The sequence below is a fragment of the Cyanistes caeruleus genome, chromosome 1 (genome assembly GCF_971803275.1).
Source record: "Cyanistes caeruleus chromosome 1, bCyaCae1.hap1.1, whole genome shotgun sequence".
NCBI classification, from domain to species: Eukaryota; Metazoa; Chordata; class Aves; order Passeriformes; family Paridae; genus Cyanistes; species Cyanistes caeruleus.
The window spans coordinates 88,133,062-88,147,358 of NC_141701.1; the positions used below are offsets into that span (position 1 = coordinate 88,133,062).

A 14,297-nucleotide genomic window follows, 5' to 3' on the forward strand; every position below is an offset into this window, starting at 1 on the left:
GTAGGCAAGCAGTATGTGGTAAAGCCTGTTCAGCCCAACAGTATGTACATACCTGCATGCATTAATCACTCTTCTGTGGGACAAACCTTTCCTGTTAATCCCTGATTTTATAGGGATTCCCAGGAAATCAACTCATGGTTGGTTTGAGCTGGCCATGTTTGTGGATGACCTGACATGATGCTGCTGAAGCCAGCCAAAGTGGGTCAGTTTACACCTGTGGCCAGCCTCTCCCCTGGCCAAAACATCCTCACCCCCTCCCCACAGCTGACCCAGTGTACAGAAAAGCCAGATCTGTGCTGTCCCCTCCCAGTGTCTGCTGAGATGAAGTCATGAGGTAGGGTGCCAACCTCAGATACTGAGCTGGAGAGATCCTCTCTCTTTCTCTCCTCCATAAATCTTTAGTGACCATTTTTCTCCATGAAAACAGCATGTGGGAATCTTGCAGTAAACATGGCAAATTTGCTCCTTTAATCAAATTTGGGCCAGGAAAATCTGCACTCACATCTATGCATAAATTGCGCTGGAGTCAACTGCATGGTTTATGCACACACAGGAAAAAATAGGGCCCAATATTCATAGTAACACTGGGTATAAAAAAAAATAAAGAGTTTGTGGAATTAAGAATAAAACATGAGGCAATTTGTTGATTTGCCCAGGGAATATAGGAGAGCAACAAATGTGTAGATTATTCTAAGGTTGTTTTTTAGTGTCATTATCAGATCCAAGAACCGTATATAAAAGCATGCGGTCCTTCACATGCTGAAAGTATAGTTTGCTCAAACAATTGTAAAATATTCAGTATTCTTAAGATTAAATATCTGAATATTGCTTCTGAAGGAACAGCTGTCAGCTTAAATCTAAAGTCTAGTTTGTTTACTGCCTGTATTTTATATCTGTTAGAAAATGACACCAAATGGCAATAAAATTGTTGTAAGTATTCTACTGGGGACTATAAATGCCCTTTGGTTACAGTGTACATATCTTTATACATAATTCCAGTATATTTTCCCTAGAATTATGTTAAATATGTAAAAAGCCTTTTCTCATAAAGGTAAAAATGCTACATGTTTCCAAGCTGTAATTTAGCATTAGTGTCAAGATTGCTTCAGAAAATAAGCTACGGTTACTGTTTCATTCTTTTTAAGTGTCACTCAGCATACCATATCTGATCTTGTATTCAAAATAAACTTATATGATTTTATTCACTTTTCCAGAAGTGCAGGAGGGTTTAGACATAATTTATAGCATATGGGTTGATGTAAATAGCTTAAACTAAGTAATTGGCTAGTCACCTACGCTGTCTTATTCTATTACTGCCAGGTACTTTTTAAGTAATTAGGGAAAACAGACCTCTTTTATCCAGTAAGTTTAAATTGGATGAATCCTTGACATTTGTGAAGGCTTATTTGATAGATAAAATCATACTATACAAAAACTTTCTCTACAATACTGAGGTTTACTAGGCCTATAATAAGAAACTGATTTTTTGTTGAGTTAAAGTGACTTATCTTTGCCCTTTTAATAGGAAATCAACTCCAGTCAGCAAAAGTCGAGATAAAAATCACTAAGTTGGTGTTATCACCATGTAGACAGCAAACACATACCACTATCATTAACTTTTCTGCTCATGGATTTCAAATTAGTTTAAAATGTTAAAATTCAATAATTTCCTTTATATTACAATAACATCAGATTAATGAATACCAAAAAGCAGGAAAAGTGATTTACTTTGGGAAGGTCATTCCTTGGTTAGCCAACACCTAAATTGAATTACTATAAAGGGGAAATATATTATAGGTAAAAAGGAAAATGGTTTTTACTGCACTTGAATTCTTTGAGTTTTACAATGCTTATGATAAAAAGATTGCACCTACAAGTTTAACCTCTATAATTTTTACATTGTACATTTTAAAAAAAGAATCTTTTTATTTAATATTTCTAGGGCTATTTATACATGTCACCTTGTACTTAATGTTCCTTTTAAAACAGTTAGTTTTACCTCATCCCTATAAAACCTATAAAATTACTTTTCATACCAGACATGAAATTTAAAGTTATACCAGGAAATCTGGACCTCTAATGGGGATACCACACATACAGAAATAAGTATTTTAAAGTAGCTTTTACTTAGAAGACATTTATTCCTAGCTAGTGTACTTCTGTACACAGAACTTACAAACTGCTTTGCTTACTGGGAGAGAAAAAAATAAAATAAAAGAAAGGTAATTACTATCAAAGTGAGTTTGGGCTCCTTGGATAAAATTACCTTCACATTGAAGTGATTTGATGAATTAGGGCTATGAGAAAATCTTTCTTTCACTGAAATATAAAAGAGCAAGATGAGGCTGTAAATATGAAGTGAATTCCTTATGAGCATCCAAGGACTTCACAGCAAGATTATGCAAAATTCCTCTTATGCCTGTCAAAGAATATCTTTGAATTGCAGATGCAGAAACATCTGAAGTTAAAGTCACCAAGAGCTGAACACATGAATCTGAGGTAGAATTTGGCCTGGTGATTTCAGTGCTGTTCTCATGTTCCTGTGTTTGGCAAAACATTGCCTCAGATGTGGTCAGCTTGCACACACTCCTTAGCTGAATGCTAAGAATCTACTGCTTATGCTGGGGGTGCCCTCTGAACAATGCCTATATCTACACATGCTTTTTTAAAGTTATTATAATTCCTCTGTTTTCTGCCAAAATGCTCATTTCTTCCTATTAAACATATTATTTTTGAAGAGCAGCCACCGAAACCAACACCCATCATGCTGTAAATGGCACAAAAAGTATTAAAAATCTGATGGACAGATCTTAGTCCCCAGATGACTGAATTCATGAGGTTCCACTGTAGCATTTAGGAATAAGTGTTATGGAAAGTCAGTCTTGTCATTTTGCTATCTTCAGAGTTACATGTCTGCAGAGTTTCTTAATAAAAGTGAACAAACAAAAATATACACTGAAATAATTACATTTTCACCTTTGGTATGTTACTGTAATGAAAAGGAGGATTGTTTCACAGGAAGAAGGTGCATGTAACCCCTAGTTCCTAGATGTTGTTGAATTATTCCTTGCATTTTGCAGTTGTACAAGAGCACTAGCCCATCCGGAATAACAAAATAAGTGAAAATTGATTTTTTTTCTTACTCTGTGGACTCTGCAGACCAGGTAGAAGTGCGTACAAAGGTAGGACATGTCACAATTGCAACAGACCACCCCTGTTCACACAACCCTGCAGGTTGTGTTCCTGCAGTCCCAAAGCAATGCTCCATACAAATATCTTGTCTCTGGTGAGGAGAAAGAGGTTTGCTGATCACAAAGAAAGAAGACAGGCAGCTGTAATTTCTATGACAGGGAGAGAGAATAGATAACTCTCTGCCCTCGCCAATGTGGAAGAAAAGTCTTCCCTCCTTCACCACTGCTGGAAAGGTGAGAAGAGGAATGAAAAGCAAAATGAGAACTCATCTTGTTTCTTTTGGTGAGGTGTTGTACCCATTCTAGAATAAAATGATTAAGATTATGAAATTATATTATATAGGTAAACTTCTGCTAAAGATAAATCTTACTTTTACCAATGGGTTATCCAATGGAAGCTGATTAAATTTAGAATAAGAGGAGATTTTTGACCAAATAGACTATAAGGATCCAGAAAAATCTTTCCATTGAGTCACCAGGATCAAAATACCTAAAACAGACTAGTATTAGGTAAACTAAATAACCTGAGTCTTTAGAACTAGATCTAGATAGTCGAACTGAAAATGCTTATACACAGCAAGTTGTCAACAGAGGGAGCAAACTGAAAAGATAATTCCAATAACTTGCCCGGGTGCCTTTCATCTCCTACACTCTTAAAAACTATGTATGACATTGCAATGCACCCTTCAGCTCCAAAACACTTTTCTAACCCCACTCAAGTACCCCTGCTTGTCTAGCTGCAGCAAAGAGGAAAAAAGAAATGTTCCTGAGGGGTGACACAGCAGCAAGAGGTAAAGCTCAGGTGTATTTTTCCCCATGGCAGCAAACTTCTCACTTTTCAGTGTATAGTTTTAAAATTCATTAAATAAACCTAATTTGGAACTGAAGTAGAAAGCCCTGACCTATAAAACACACAAATGTATAATTACATCTGTTATCAGCTAAATGTAAGATCTGTATACGGGCCTTACTGCAATTATTAGTTAAGCACATTTCTTACATGTAATTGCATTTAGATCTACAAGTAAAAATGTCGTAAAGCATTTGATCTCCTAAATTAGATGTGCAGTTTTCAAGACAATGAGGCAGGACTCAGTCATGGATTTTAGGAATAGGCTATGCTATGATCTGGAGTGGGAAACTCTAGAAAAGTAGCTTGAGCCATCCTTACTGTACACTTTGTGCATGCTGGAAGCTTCTCAAAAGCTCACCTGGGAAGACAAAACTACATTGTATGAGAACATATTTCTTCTCTCTCAGAAGTACACAACAGATTAATGAGCTGAAATAGTGCACTGGGTTAAGATTGCCTTGGGTGTTCAAAGACCCTCCTTCCAACGTCTGGTAGAAGCTGAATGAAACCTCACCACTGAAAAGCTGAAAAGAACTTAACTGGGAAAAACCATTCTGCAAAAACCTACATTTGTAACAGGCAGAAAGTAGGAGCTGGGCTGCCTGATTGACATCCAACATGGAAAAGGTGTTTTAGCAAAAGTCTAGGCAATTATAAACATGAGGAGTTTCTTCACCAGACTCGGGCATGGACCTGGATTTGCCAGTTTCTTTGTTCCAGTAATTAGGTTCTACTTCATGTAGGCCACATGCCTTCTCTTGTTTTCTTTGGCCAGCTTGAAGACTCCAGTGTCTTCACTCTGGTGAATCACAAGTTCCCCAGGCAGAAAATTATGTTTGAAATCCTTGAGGACAGTTTCCTTTAAATTAAATTTTCTTTAAAAAGCCAAGTAGGGAAAAGACATTAAGAATATAATCTTTAATGAAGAAAACAACCTTGAAACATTAACCAAAGGAGCAGAAGCAATGTTTGCCTCATGCTGGAAAGCTGTACTTGAACCTTCACCTTAGAAGTGTGCAGGTGAAAACATTGTGTTTCATCATCATTTGTGTCAGTTTTGGTAAAAAGATCTCCATTTTGAAGCTCACACTTCTTCTCTGGGTAGACAAAGTAATATTCTTTGACTCTACTTTCTCTTAAATGCCAATCTTTTTTTAAGAGTCTCTCAACACAAGACCAAAGGCAAAAAGGAAATGTTCTTCTTCAAAGCACTTAGAACAAAAATGGCAAAGCAATGAACAAGAGGCAGCCCACGAAACAAGTAACGGGTGACACGTCTCTTTAATAACATCCTGTATTGCATTTTAGAGCACAAGCTGCTGAAACGCTGACAACATCCAAGATTCAATCTAAAACATGCAAGATGCCAGTAAGGGATCTAACTGTGCCTTAGCTCTGAGTACAAACGAAGTGAATGACCATACTTGTAGTAATAGCTGTCCATTAAATGTGCACAGTACTTACCGTGTATATTTATATATGTATATATAATAATCCCCGTACGGAACGACCTTATGTGGTTCTAAAGTGATATATATTTATAAATAAACTCTATGTGGGTAGTTTCAATGTATATCTTACATAATTGCCTTCAAATGGCTCTATAAACAACCCGAAATTGCTACTTTGCGCTGCAAAAGCGTTAACTCATTGATCATACACCACTGTTTAGGAGTGAGGTCTTCCTATGGAAGCTCACAGTGCGTATTTCGGGCCGGGTCAGGCACGGCCTATTTTCCTCTTTTGACTGTGACCTAGTTCCGAAATGCACCCCTTTGCCTCCAAAATCTGTCAGCGAGGCGCCTGCTCGGACTCACCTCAATGATAGCCCCATCAGGCAGCCTGAGGAAGTGCCTGTAGAGCTCCTGGAAGCCGCTGAGGTGAAGCGTGTAGACACAGATGTGAGCAGTGGTGCTGCCTTCCCAGCTGGCTGCGGCGTCGGGGATGGCATCCTGGCGCTGGAGGTCACAGCTGGAGACACCAGGCTGGTCCTTCCAGATGTAATCAGACACTGCCACCTAGTGAAACACAGCCCCCCCCGCCCCCCGGACACACACACACACACAGGCCCCCCGCCCCCCACCAAAGGAACATATTTAATTAACTTCTGGCAAGAGCTTAACCGATTTAAAATGATTTTACAATAAATCTGCAAAGCCTCTACCATATGCAGTGCTTGCACACAGCTCTCTACTACATATTTTTTTATGACATAGATCTAAATAGAGGAGATAGACAAATCCCTAGTGTATATTCTATAAAGTTAATTCTGCACAGATGAAGCTGTAATTGACTCCCGTATTAACCAAAAGTAGGGAGATCAAGCAGGGTAGGTTAAACAATAAAATGGCAATGCTGATTAAAAAAAAAAAAAAAAGCTTCCCAAGAATTTTGTGAGCGAGTATTTGTATTTCTCTCTCTTTGAGAAGCCTTTGCTCCTGTACCCACAAGCACTTTTTAGTCTCTGATCTCTGTACAATATTAAAATAACCTTGTGCTGTTAACTGAATTGTAGATGAGGCAGAGTAAATTAGGTGTATTTTAGGGCATGGTGTAAAGCTAGTTTATTAACAGTTACCTAGCTTCCTAGTTTGCTCTGAACATGTTTGCTTTGGTAGGTTTTGTATCCCCCTACATCGGTCAGAATTTCCATTTAGCCTTTTTCATGTTAATTCTTTACACAGGCTGAGCAAAATTCAAAACTTCAGATGGATCATGGCACAAGGCTTAAATACTCTTTTTCCTTAACTAGAAAGATGATGAGAAGCATTATTTTTATACTGCCCCTGGAGTGCAAGCGTGAGGTTTTTAACCCTCCACTTTTGCAAGACCTTTTCGTCACTCATTTTCTCCCACGAGATGCTACTCCTGTTTGGGGAAGGAAGGGACTGGTGTTATTTGTACATCCTTACAATACATCAGCATGCTCTTCCCAAACACTTCTATTTAATGCAGACAAAACACCACTTTTGCTGGCCTAGCATGTGCTTTTTCTTTCAAGAATGTGTATTACACCGGCAGAAATTATTGGAACTTACTGACAAAGCTAGTTAAAGAAAAGCTTTAATTCATTTAAGATAAGTACATGAAAACCTTCTTCTGCATAGGTCTAATTTTGCTGAAATGAAGAGCTCAGATTCTTACAAGATATCTCAAAAAACAGATACAAATTTTTCACCTCGCTTGGGAAAAATTAGATTTAACTGTTTGCTTGTGTTCCGGTTCACATTTCCTCAGCTGTTCTTATGCATTACAAGGAATCCCATAACTAGCACAGTGTGCCAATGCCACAATCCTGACGTGCATGCTGCTATTATGAGCCACTGCCTTAGGAAAGGATTTGTTTTAGGTGAATTAAGAAAGCAAGATCACATACAGAAAATTATCTCTAACTATTTTCCAGGAATGACAGAACAATGGGATACTTTATTTTAGCACTAGCTTCCATTTTCATCAGCCCTAATAATTTTTTTTTACATTTTAAAACAAGGAAAGGTCATCTGAAATTAAAGTAAAATAGGGACAGAATTTTCCACACCAAAGTCTCTGAGGTTCAAAGGCTTTCATTCAGGAAAACATGTTAGGAACATACAGCAGCCATAAGGACAGGACAAGCCCTGCATTTTCTCCTGTTTACCACACAATTTGGTGTTTTGCACACATTTTACATGCCTGCATGACACAGTGCTCCATATGAATTAATGTGGCCGGTGGTCTCAAGAAAGCAGGAAGGCAACTTCCATCGGTACAGTGCTGGCCTGAGCACAGACAAACAGCTGCAAGAGCTGCCACACCACAGCCCCTGCAATGGTTACTTTCCTCTCTCATCCAGTGTCTCACTACCAGAATTTCTAACTTGTCCAATTCAAGAGCACCAAGGCTTTCCTGACCTTGTGTCTCCTTCCTGATCTATGGCTTCAGGAAAGATAAATGGTTGAGAGGCCCAGCTCAGAAACTCTCTTCAGAAAACACAACAAACAGGATGATCTCTGTTGTGATCCTCCTTTTACGCTAGATGCATTTTTACCTGCATTGCTAGCTTCCTTTATCAAAGTGTTTTCTTCCCTCCTGAATCAGTCCCTCACTTTCCTCTGCTTCTCGTCTGACCTTTATCTTGCCTCACTTTCCCTGAATCTGCTAGTTCTTCTCGTGTTCATCCCTATCAACCAGCAAAGGGCTTATTTACTGTGTGTTTTGCAAGTCATGGATACGAACACCACATCCTTCTCTGCAGCTCTGTTTTGCCCATTTGAGCTGTGAGCTCTGGGGACAAAAATATGCATGCTGTACTCGCTCAGCACAGGGGAGAGCATGGACCTTCCACTACTTTCACACAAATAAATTACCACCTATTTTTTCAATCAGTGCCAGATCTGAGTGTATTTACAAATACAATTCCCGTGTGGAAGCCAAAGCCATGGCTCACCAAAGCCACTCAAACCTTTGTGCCTGAGCAAACCTGCACTTTGCCAGGACAAAGACCTTCTTTGGAAGTTCTTGACTCTGGGTGCCATTCCCAGGACACCACATCCATGTGGGACCAGGTATGGCATCAGAAGTCTCTGTCTTCCTCCCCAAGAACAGACGGCTCTGCAGGATAACGGGAGTACACAGATGCATCTGATCTGTTGTCACATTTCAGATCTGGTGAACTGCCTCTGAGGACACTGATGTGACTAGCCAAGAGAACATGAGAACATGATGATATTGTTCTGCATGTCCTCCTCCCATCCCCATTACACACTCCCCCATATAAAAAAAAATAAAAATAAAAAAATTATAAATAACACCAATTGATCATCTGACAACTGAAAGAGAAAAGGCACCATGAAAACTGATGGTGTTGTGGTGAGTTGCATAGCCTTGGTCTGGGGCAGACACTAGAAAGGAAGGAAAGAGGACTCTTTGCTGGAACATTACTCATTAACTCTTCCCCAAAGTCACCTGGTAGTGCGAGTTTGCCTGAAGGCAGACTCTTCAATTTGTGGAGGGATATAACATTTGAATACCGCTTCCAGGAAGGGGGAGCAGCTCTGTTTGTGACTGTGGATTTAGAGACTCCAGTGCAGAGGGACCTTTCCATTCCCTCCTTGCTAGCACCATCTGAAACTATTTGGCAGACAGATGTCCACTGCCTTGAAACTCTCAAAACACATTTCTGTGAAGTGATAGGTCACTAGAGAGCTGCTGTGGCCTACATAACCTGAAGTAAGCTCCAAAAGTAAACTCTACTGTCATCTGAAATTTCTATCATTAAGTTAATCAAAAATGTCCATTCATTTCTACAGGAATACAATATGAGTTAATAAATCCACTGAGACAGGCTAGTCAAGAGACTGTGCATATAGGACATGTCAGAGAAACTGAAGTTAGCAATGATCTAGATTCACAAGGGCTGACAAGAAACCACAAAATGCCAGAGCAGTGTACAGTAATCCTTAAATGAAATTCATCTTTCAGCAGAAAAACACATTAAGGATGGTAATTCAATGATAAAAGAGGCAGGCCAGAACAGGTTCAAATGCTGAATATTTCACAACATAACTTAATTAAAGCGGGACTGTGAGGCTGTTAATCGCTTTATAATAGTTCAGCTTGAAATGAGGTCTGATGTGAGTGCCCTTATGGTTTATTTGTTTATATTATTATAATCATAAAATGTTACATCGACCTAATGCAAATGTACAGTTTTCACTGGCCTTTATTATGTTGGCAGGTTTTTTTTCTCCTTGTGGTCCTCCTATTTTTGTACAAGTATGAGAAGGGAAGAGCTGGGAGGAAGGGTCATGAATTTAGGTCAGATCAGATGATTCAGTAAGTCTCATGTGGGTTTAAGTCTTATTAATAATTTTAATACATTCTTCCTTGACAACAATGATTTCAATCACTGCTTCTTTAACGTGCACGGTGACGTAAAAATACACAGGTTTTTAAAAGAGTAGAACATGTTTCTCCTACAAAAAAGGTAAATTATGTCAACCTTTTGGAAATTACAGTGCATGACCTAGAAAAAAGACAAAAATATATTTGTAAGTAAAAATACAAATGTATTTTGTTGTATAAATGTATTATGCCACACCAAGTGTAGAAAAATATGTATTGAGGTAGAATACATTTTAAACACAAATATATTGATAAATGTATATTTACAAATACATTACACAACTGAGGCACAGCCAATTAATATTATAATTCCTAGGTCAGGGTACATAAAATACCAAGCTAGAGTGTAAAGGAACTACGATGTTTTCTATTGTTTGACAGCTTTTGTGAAAGAAGAAAGGAAAGAATATTTCCTCAGATTTTCTGAGCCATAGTGGGAAGGCGAGGAAGACTGACTTCTAGTGTCTTAAAAAAAAGACATCAGCAAGAAAAAAGTTCTTTTAAAACAGTTGAGAAATATACATGTATGTCCAAACACTTGATTATGACTGGTACTGATTCTTAATTGTTTGCAGCAGCATTATTATTAGCAATCTCATGTGTATAAATTCCAAGCTCGTGCATTGCAAAATGTATAAAAAAACCTGTTTGAAAACAGCATTCAAAGAAAATGCATAAAATGAGTAAAATGGAACAAATTGACCAGTTGAGAACGTGTGGAACTGAATGCTGGTCATGACAAATAATTAGCAAAAGTTACAAGCTGTTAATTTTAGTCAAAAGGGCAAAAAAGTGTTTAAATGTTAGGGAAAAAAAGGACATCAAAAGTGGAGGGTGCTGTATTTACTTGAAGTAACTTTTATAAACATGGTAAGTGCATTTTCTGTGGTAAGAGTTGTAAATATGGGAATTACTGTCCTGGAGGCAATCTCTGTTAAAGCAGCGTAGCTTTACAATTAAAAAAACAAAAGCTGGCTAGTGCTAACCTCTGAGGGAAGCACAGCACCCCCTTAAGCATTACAAACCCCATTTCTGACAAACTGTTGCTAAAACCCTTGCCAGCAACTCTGGTAAAAGGAGAATTTACATGGAAATGTCTAAAAACATCCTTTCTGTCCGTGTCAAAGGCATGTTGGTGGGGTCCAGGTTCCAGTGAGGTTATCACTGGACCTCGGTCAGAATTAGATGTGACAGTGGGGAAAGTTTCCAAGCCACTGTAGGAAGGATGGGGTACTTTACAAGTCGTGAAAATGGACTGGGTTTGAATAAATCATGAAACTGGAGAAATGTCAAGCAAAGGCACGAACAAAAAAAAGCTATTAGGATTGCCAAAAAATCATACCACCAGAAGAAAGCCACACCAACCCTCCTCATATTTAACCCTCACACACACAAAGCACTCTTACACATTTATGCAAGTGCAGTGTGTGCTCTCACTCCTCGGGCAATAGTGAGGCACCTGAGTGTCTCAGGTTAGCAAAGGCCTTTGTGGGCTCCTGGTCACTCTGCAGAGAGATAACTCTCTTCTAGATTATCCTATTTATGGACATAATGGACCAGCATAAGGGACCGGTAGTATCCCGGATTGGTTTTTTTCGGTCAAATTAAGAATGCCAGAAGCTTTGCTGTTACAGTCTTCCCTGATTTATTTAACAAACAGACATGGACAGACTAAATGGTGAAAAGACATATACAGAGAATAACCTCTTTGTAAATGACTAAGGAGAAATCCCAGAATAGATTTATGGAAAGCTGCTTAGCACCATAGCACTAGGAAACAGCAGTGGGTCTTTTTGCTTCTGATTTGCAATATCATCCTATATATGGATATGTCCAGTGAACAGCAATGCAGATCTTTTCTAAGGGATGATTTTCATCTCCTGCTTTTAGAAATTACAAAGTGCAGCCACATATTCTTTAGCTGCACTGCACACACTGCTTGTGTAGTCTGCTGCTCTCTATCTCATTTTTTCAGATCTAAACCTTTTGTGCTTTTAAGTGTCCACACTAAAGTCATCCACTAAAAAAATACAAATATAGAAATACTCTCTACCAAACATTAATTGATCTGGGGAGAAAAAAGTCATCTCAAGAATTAAGAAAAACTTATATTCAATGCAGCAAAAACCTTAGTAAGAAAAAATTAAAAGCCACAGCTTTCTTGCATTTCCTGGTGCATAGCAGTGTCTTTGTCCATTGATTTGCCCTAAGGAAAGGAGATAAAATACACTCCCTTCTTATTCCAGAGAATCCTGCAATATTCTGAGCCCAGAATGGGTTTGGTTCAGATGGGCAAGAGAAATCTCTCTCCATGCCTCATTTCCCAAATTTTATAAGGGATGCTGGAATCAGTTACTTAAGAAAGCATCTTGAGTAACTTCAGACAGACAGGATTTTATATACAAAAGTGTTTAGGAAATGTTATTTTCCCTATGGAAGTCAGGATTTTAATGCATACAAGGGCATATCTGTGTAAATAAGAGTGTCTGCTATTCATTATCTGCTCATCAACATTTGTTATTCATTACTCATGTGTTTACAAATGTAATGCAGTCAGAAAGCAGAAATAATACTATATGACTTTGGTGACCAAAAATACACCAGAAACAACAAATAGTAAATAGATCCATGGAGCAGTTCATCTTATGGGATGAAGTTTACCCACATAAGACATTCTGTGAAAAATTTGTGAAAATAACCCTGACAGATCTGTAATTAACAATGCAGTTAAAAAAAATATGTAAACAGAAAACAAAGGAGCTATGTTTGTCAATTAATTTACTGGCAATGAGAATTTTATTTTTACTGCTTGGATCTGATTAAATGCAGAGAACAGATAGTTAAAAGAAACAAGTCTGTGTTCACAGATTTTGTTCAATTTGTCCAAGACCATGTGCATTCAAGATGTATGTCTGGGAATGAGACAGGCTTTTATTCACCTGTGACTTACATCAGATGGACAGATCTTCTTCTGGCAGCTAAATAACATTTTTAAACCTGTATCATCATGTGGGCAGTAAATCAGCTGAGAACTTAAAACTAAAATACATTGGACTAGTGGCCTCTGGTTGCATCTTCTTCAGCTTCAGAAAATTTCCTCCTGTGCAGGCAGTAGCATAGCATATCCTTGTGCTAGTGGGGTTGAGCATAGTGTGAATGGTGCTCTTGTGGAAGGTGTCTTTTGGATTTTAATTTCTATTTTCCTTTTTTTAATTCAAACAATAGCAAAATTGCTGGAAGGTTTTGCTAAGTCCCTAAATATTCCTAGTTTGTCTGTTTAGATCCAGCTTTCTTTTGAAGCAGATGGAAGGGGGCTAGGAAAATGAAAGTGAAACAGAAAAGCAAATTTAAACACTTTTAGTAAAACATATGTGAACATCTGTAAAGGGTGGTTGTCCTCTTTTAGAAATACTGTAATTTTGCTCTGATCTTTCAGTAACCCTAATAAGTACACTGACTACTCGAGCACAGATGTTAGTTATTAGCAAACATTTACCACAGAAGGTTCTAGAATCTCTCACTCACACTGTGGCCCCATTGCTTCAGCAATGTAGAGACAGGTGGAAATGGGCTGCTACAGAAAGAGTTAATCAGAGGACATTTATGTGGCTACTTGCTTTAACTGTCTAGAAATTATCTCACCTGATTTTCCAAATAATCACCAGCATTCAGATGCTTTCTTGCAGACATCACTGCAGAAATAGGCCACAGAGGAAGAACTGAAAGAAAAAGGTTTCAGAAACACCTTCCTGGCAGGGTGGGGAGTAGTGGAAGAGCCTGACATATTTCTGTAAGCTGTGATGTTAAAGCAAATGCTGCTTTTGTTATAGAAAAGAAGGGAAGGAAAAAAATAAAGATGGCAGGGGTTTGGGAATTCCTTTGTGATTAAGGTTGACATTCTCCATTCTCATCTGTCCTAGGTTGACTTTATGACACTTGTATCCCCAGTTGCCTGTTCTGTTTATGCTGGATATTAAGTTCTGCACTTTTAAGACTGGTTATGAGACTGAAGAGGGAAAGAAGGAGTGTGCAGTTTGTTTTCAGAAACTGGACCTGCTCCCACACATTTTCCTTCTCAGGGACTCTGTCGTCTGCAGCAGGGACACTGGGAGAGAGCTCTTCTTTACTTTTAGTTAGTTTTTAGCTAGCTGAGGCAAAGGAGTTCCTTGGACTGTGTTGGTTTGGTTCTGTTTTTTTTTCCCTTTCTCTTGGTACTGAATGGCCCTGCTCTGGACCAGAAATTCAGAAGAGCACTGGAAGCTCACACCTGTGGCCCACCAGAGCCTGGGCCTCCTCCAGTGCTGGAGGGACTGATAAGAGACTGAGCGAGCCAAGCTACACCCCACAGCAAGGACTTTCTGAATTTGTCA

The 14,297-nt window shown here is 38.6% G+C and overlaps 1 protein-coding gene across 1 annotated transcript in view; it reads right to left on the reverse strand.

Moving 5' to 3' along the window:
- Window positions 1-14,297, reverse strand: part of LOC111923933 (uncharacterized) — a 262,384-nt gene that overhangs the window by 5,777 nt on the left and 242,310 nt on the right. Inside the window, exon 21 of the mRNA XM_086901524.1 lies at window positions 5,862-6,062. Coding sequence (XP_086757650.1) covers window positions 5,862-6,062 — 201 coding nt within the window. The remainder of the gene's footprint in view (window positions 1-5,861; window positions 6,063-14,297) is intronic.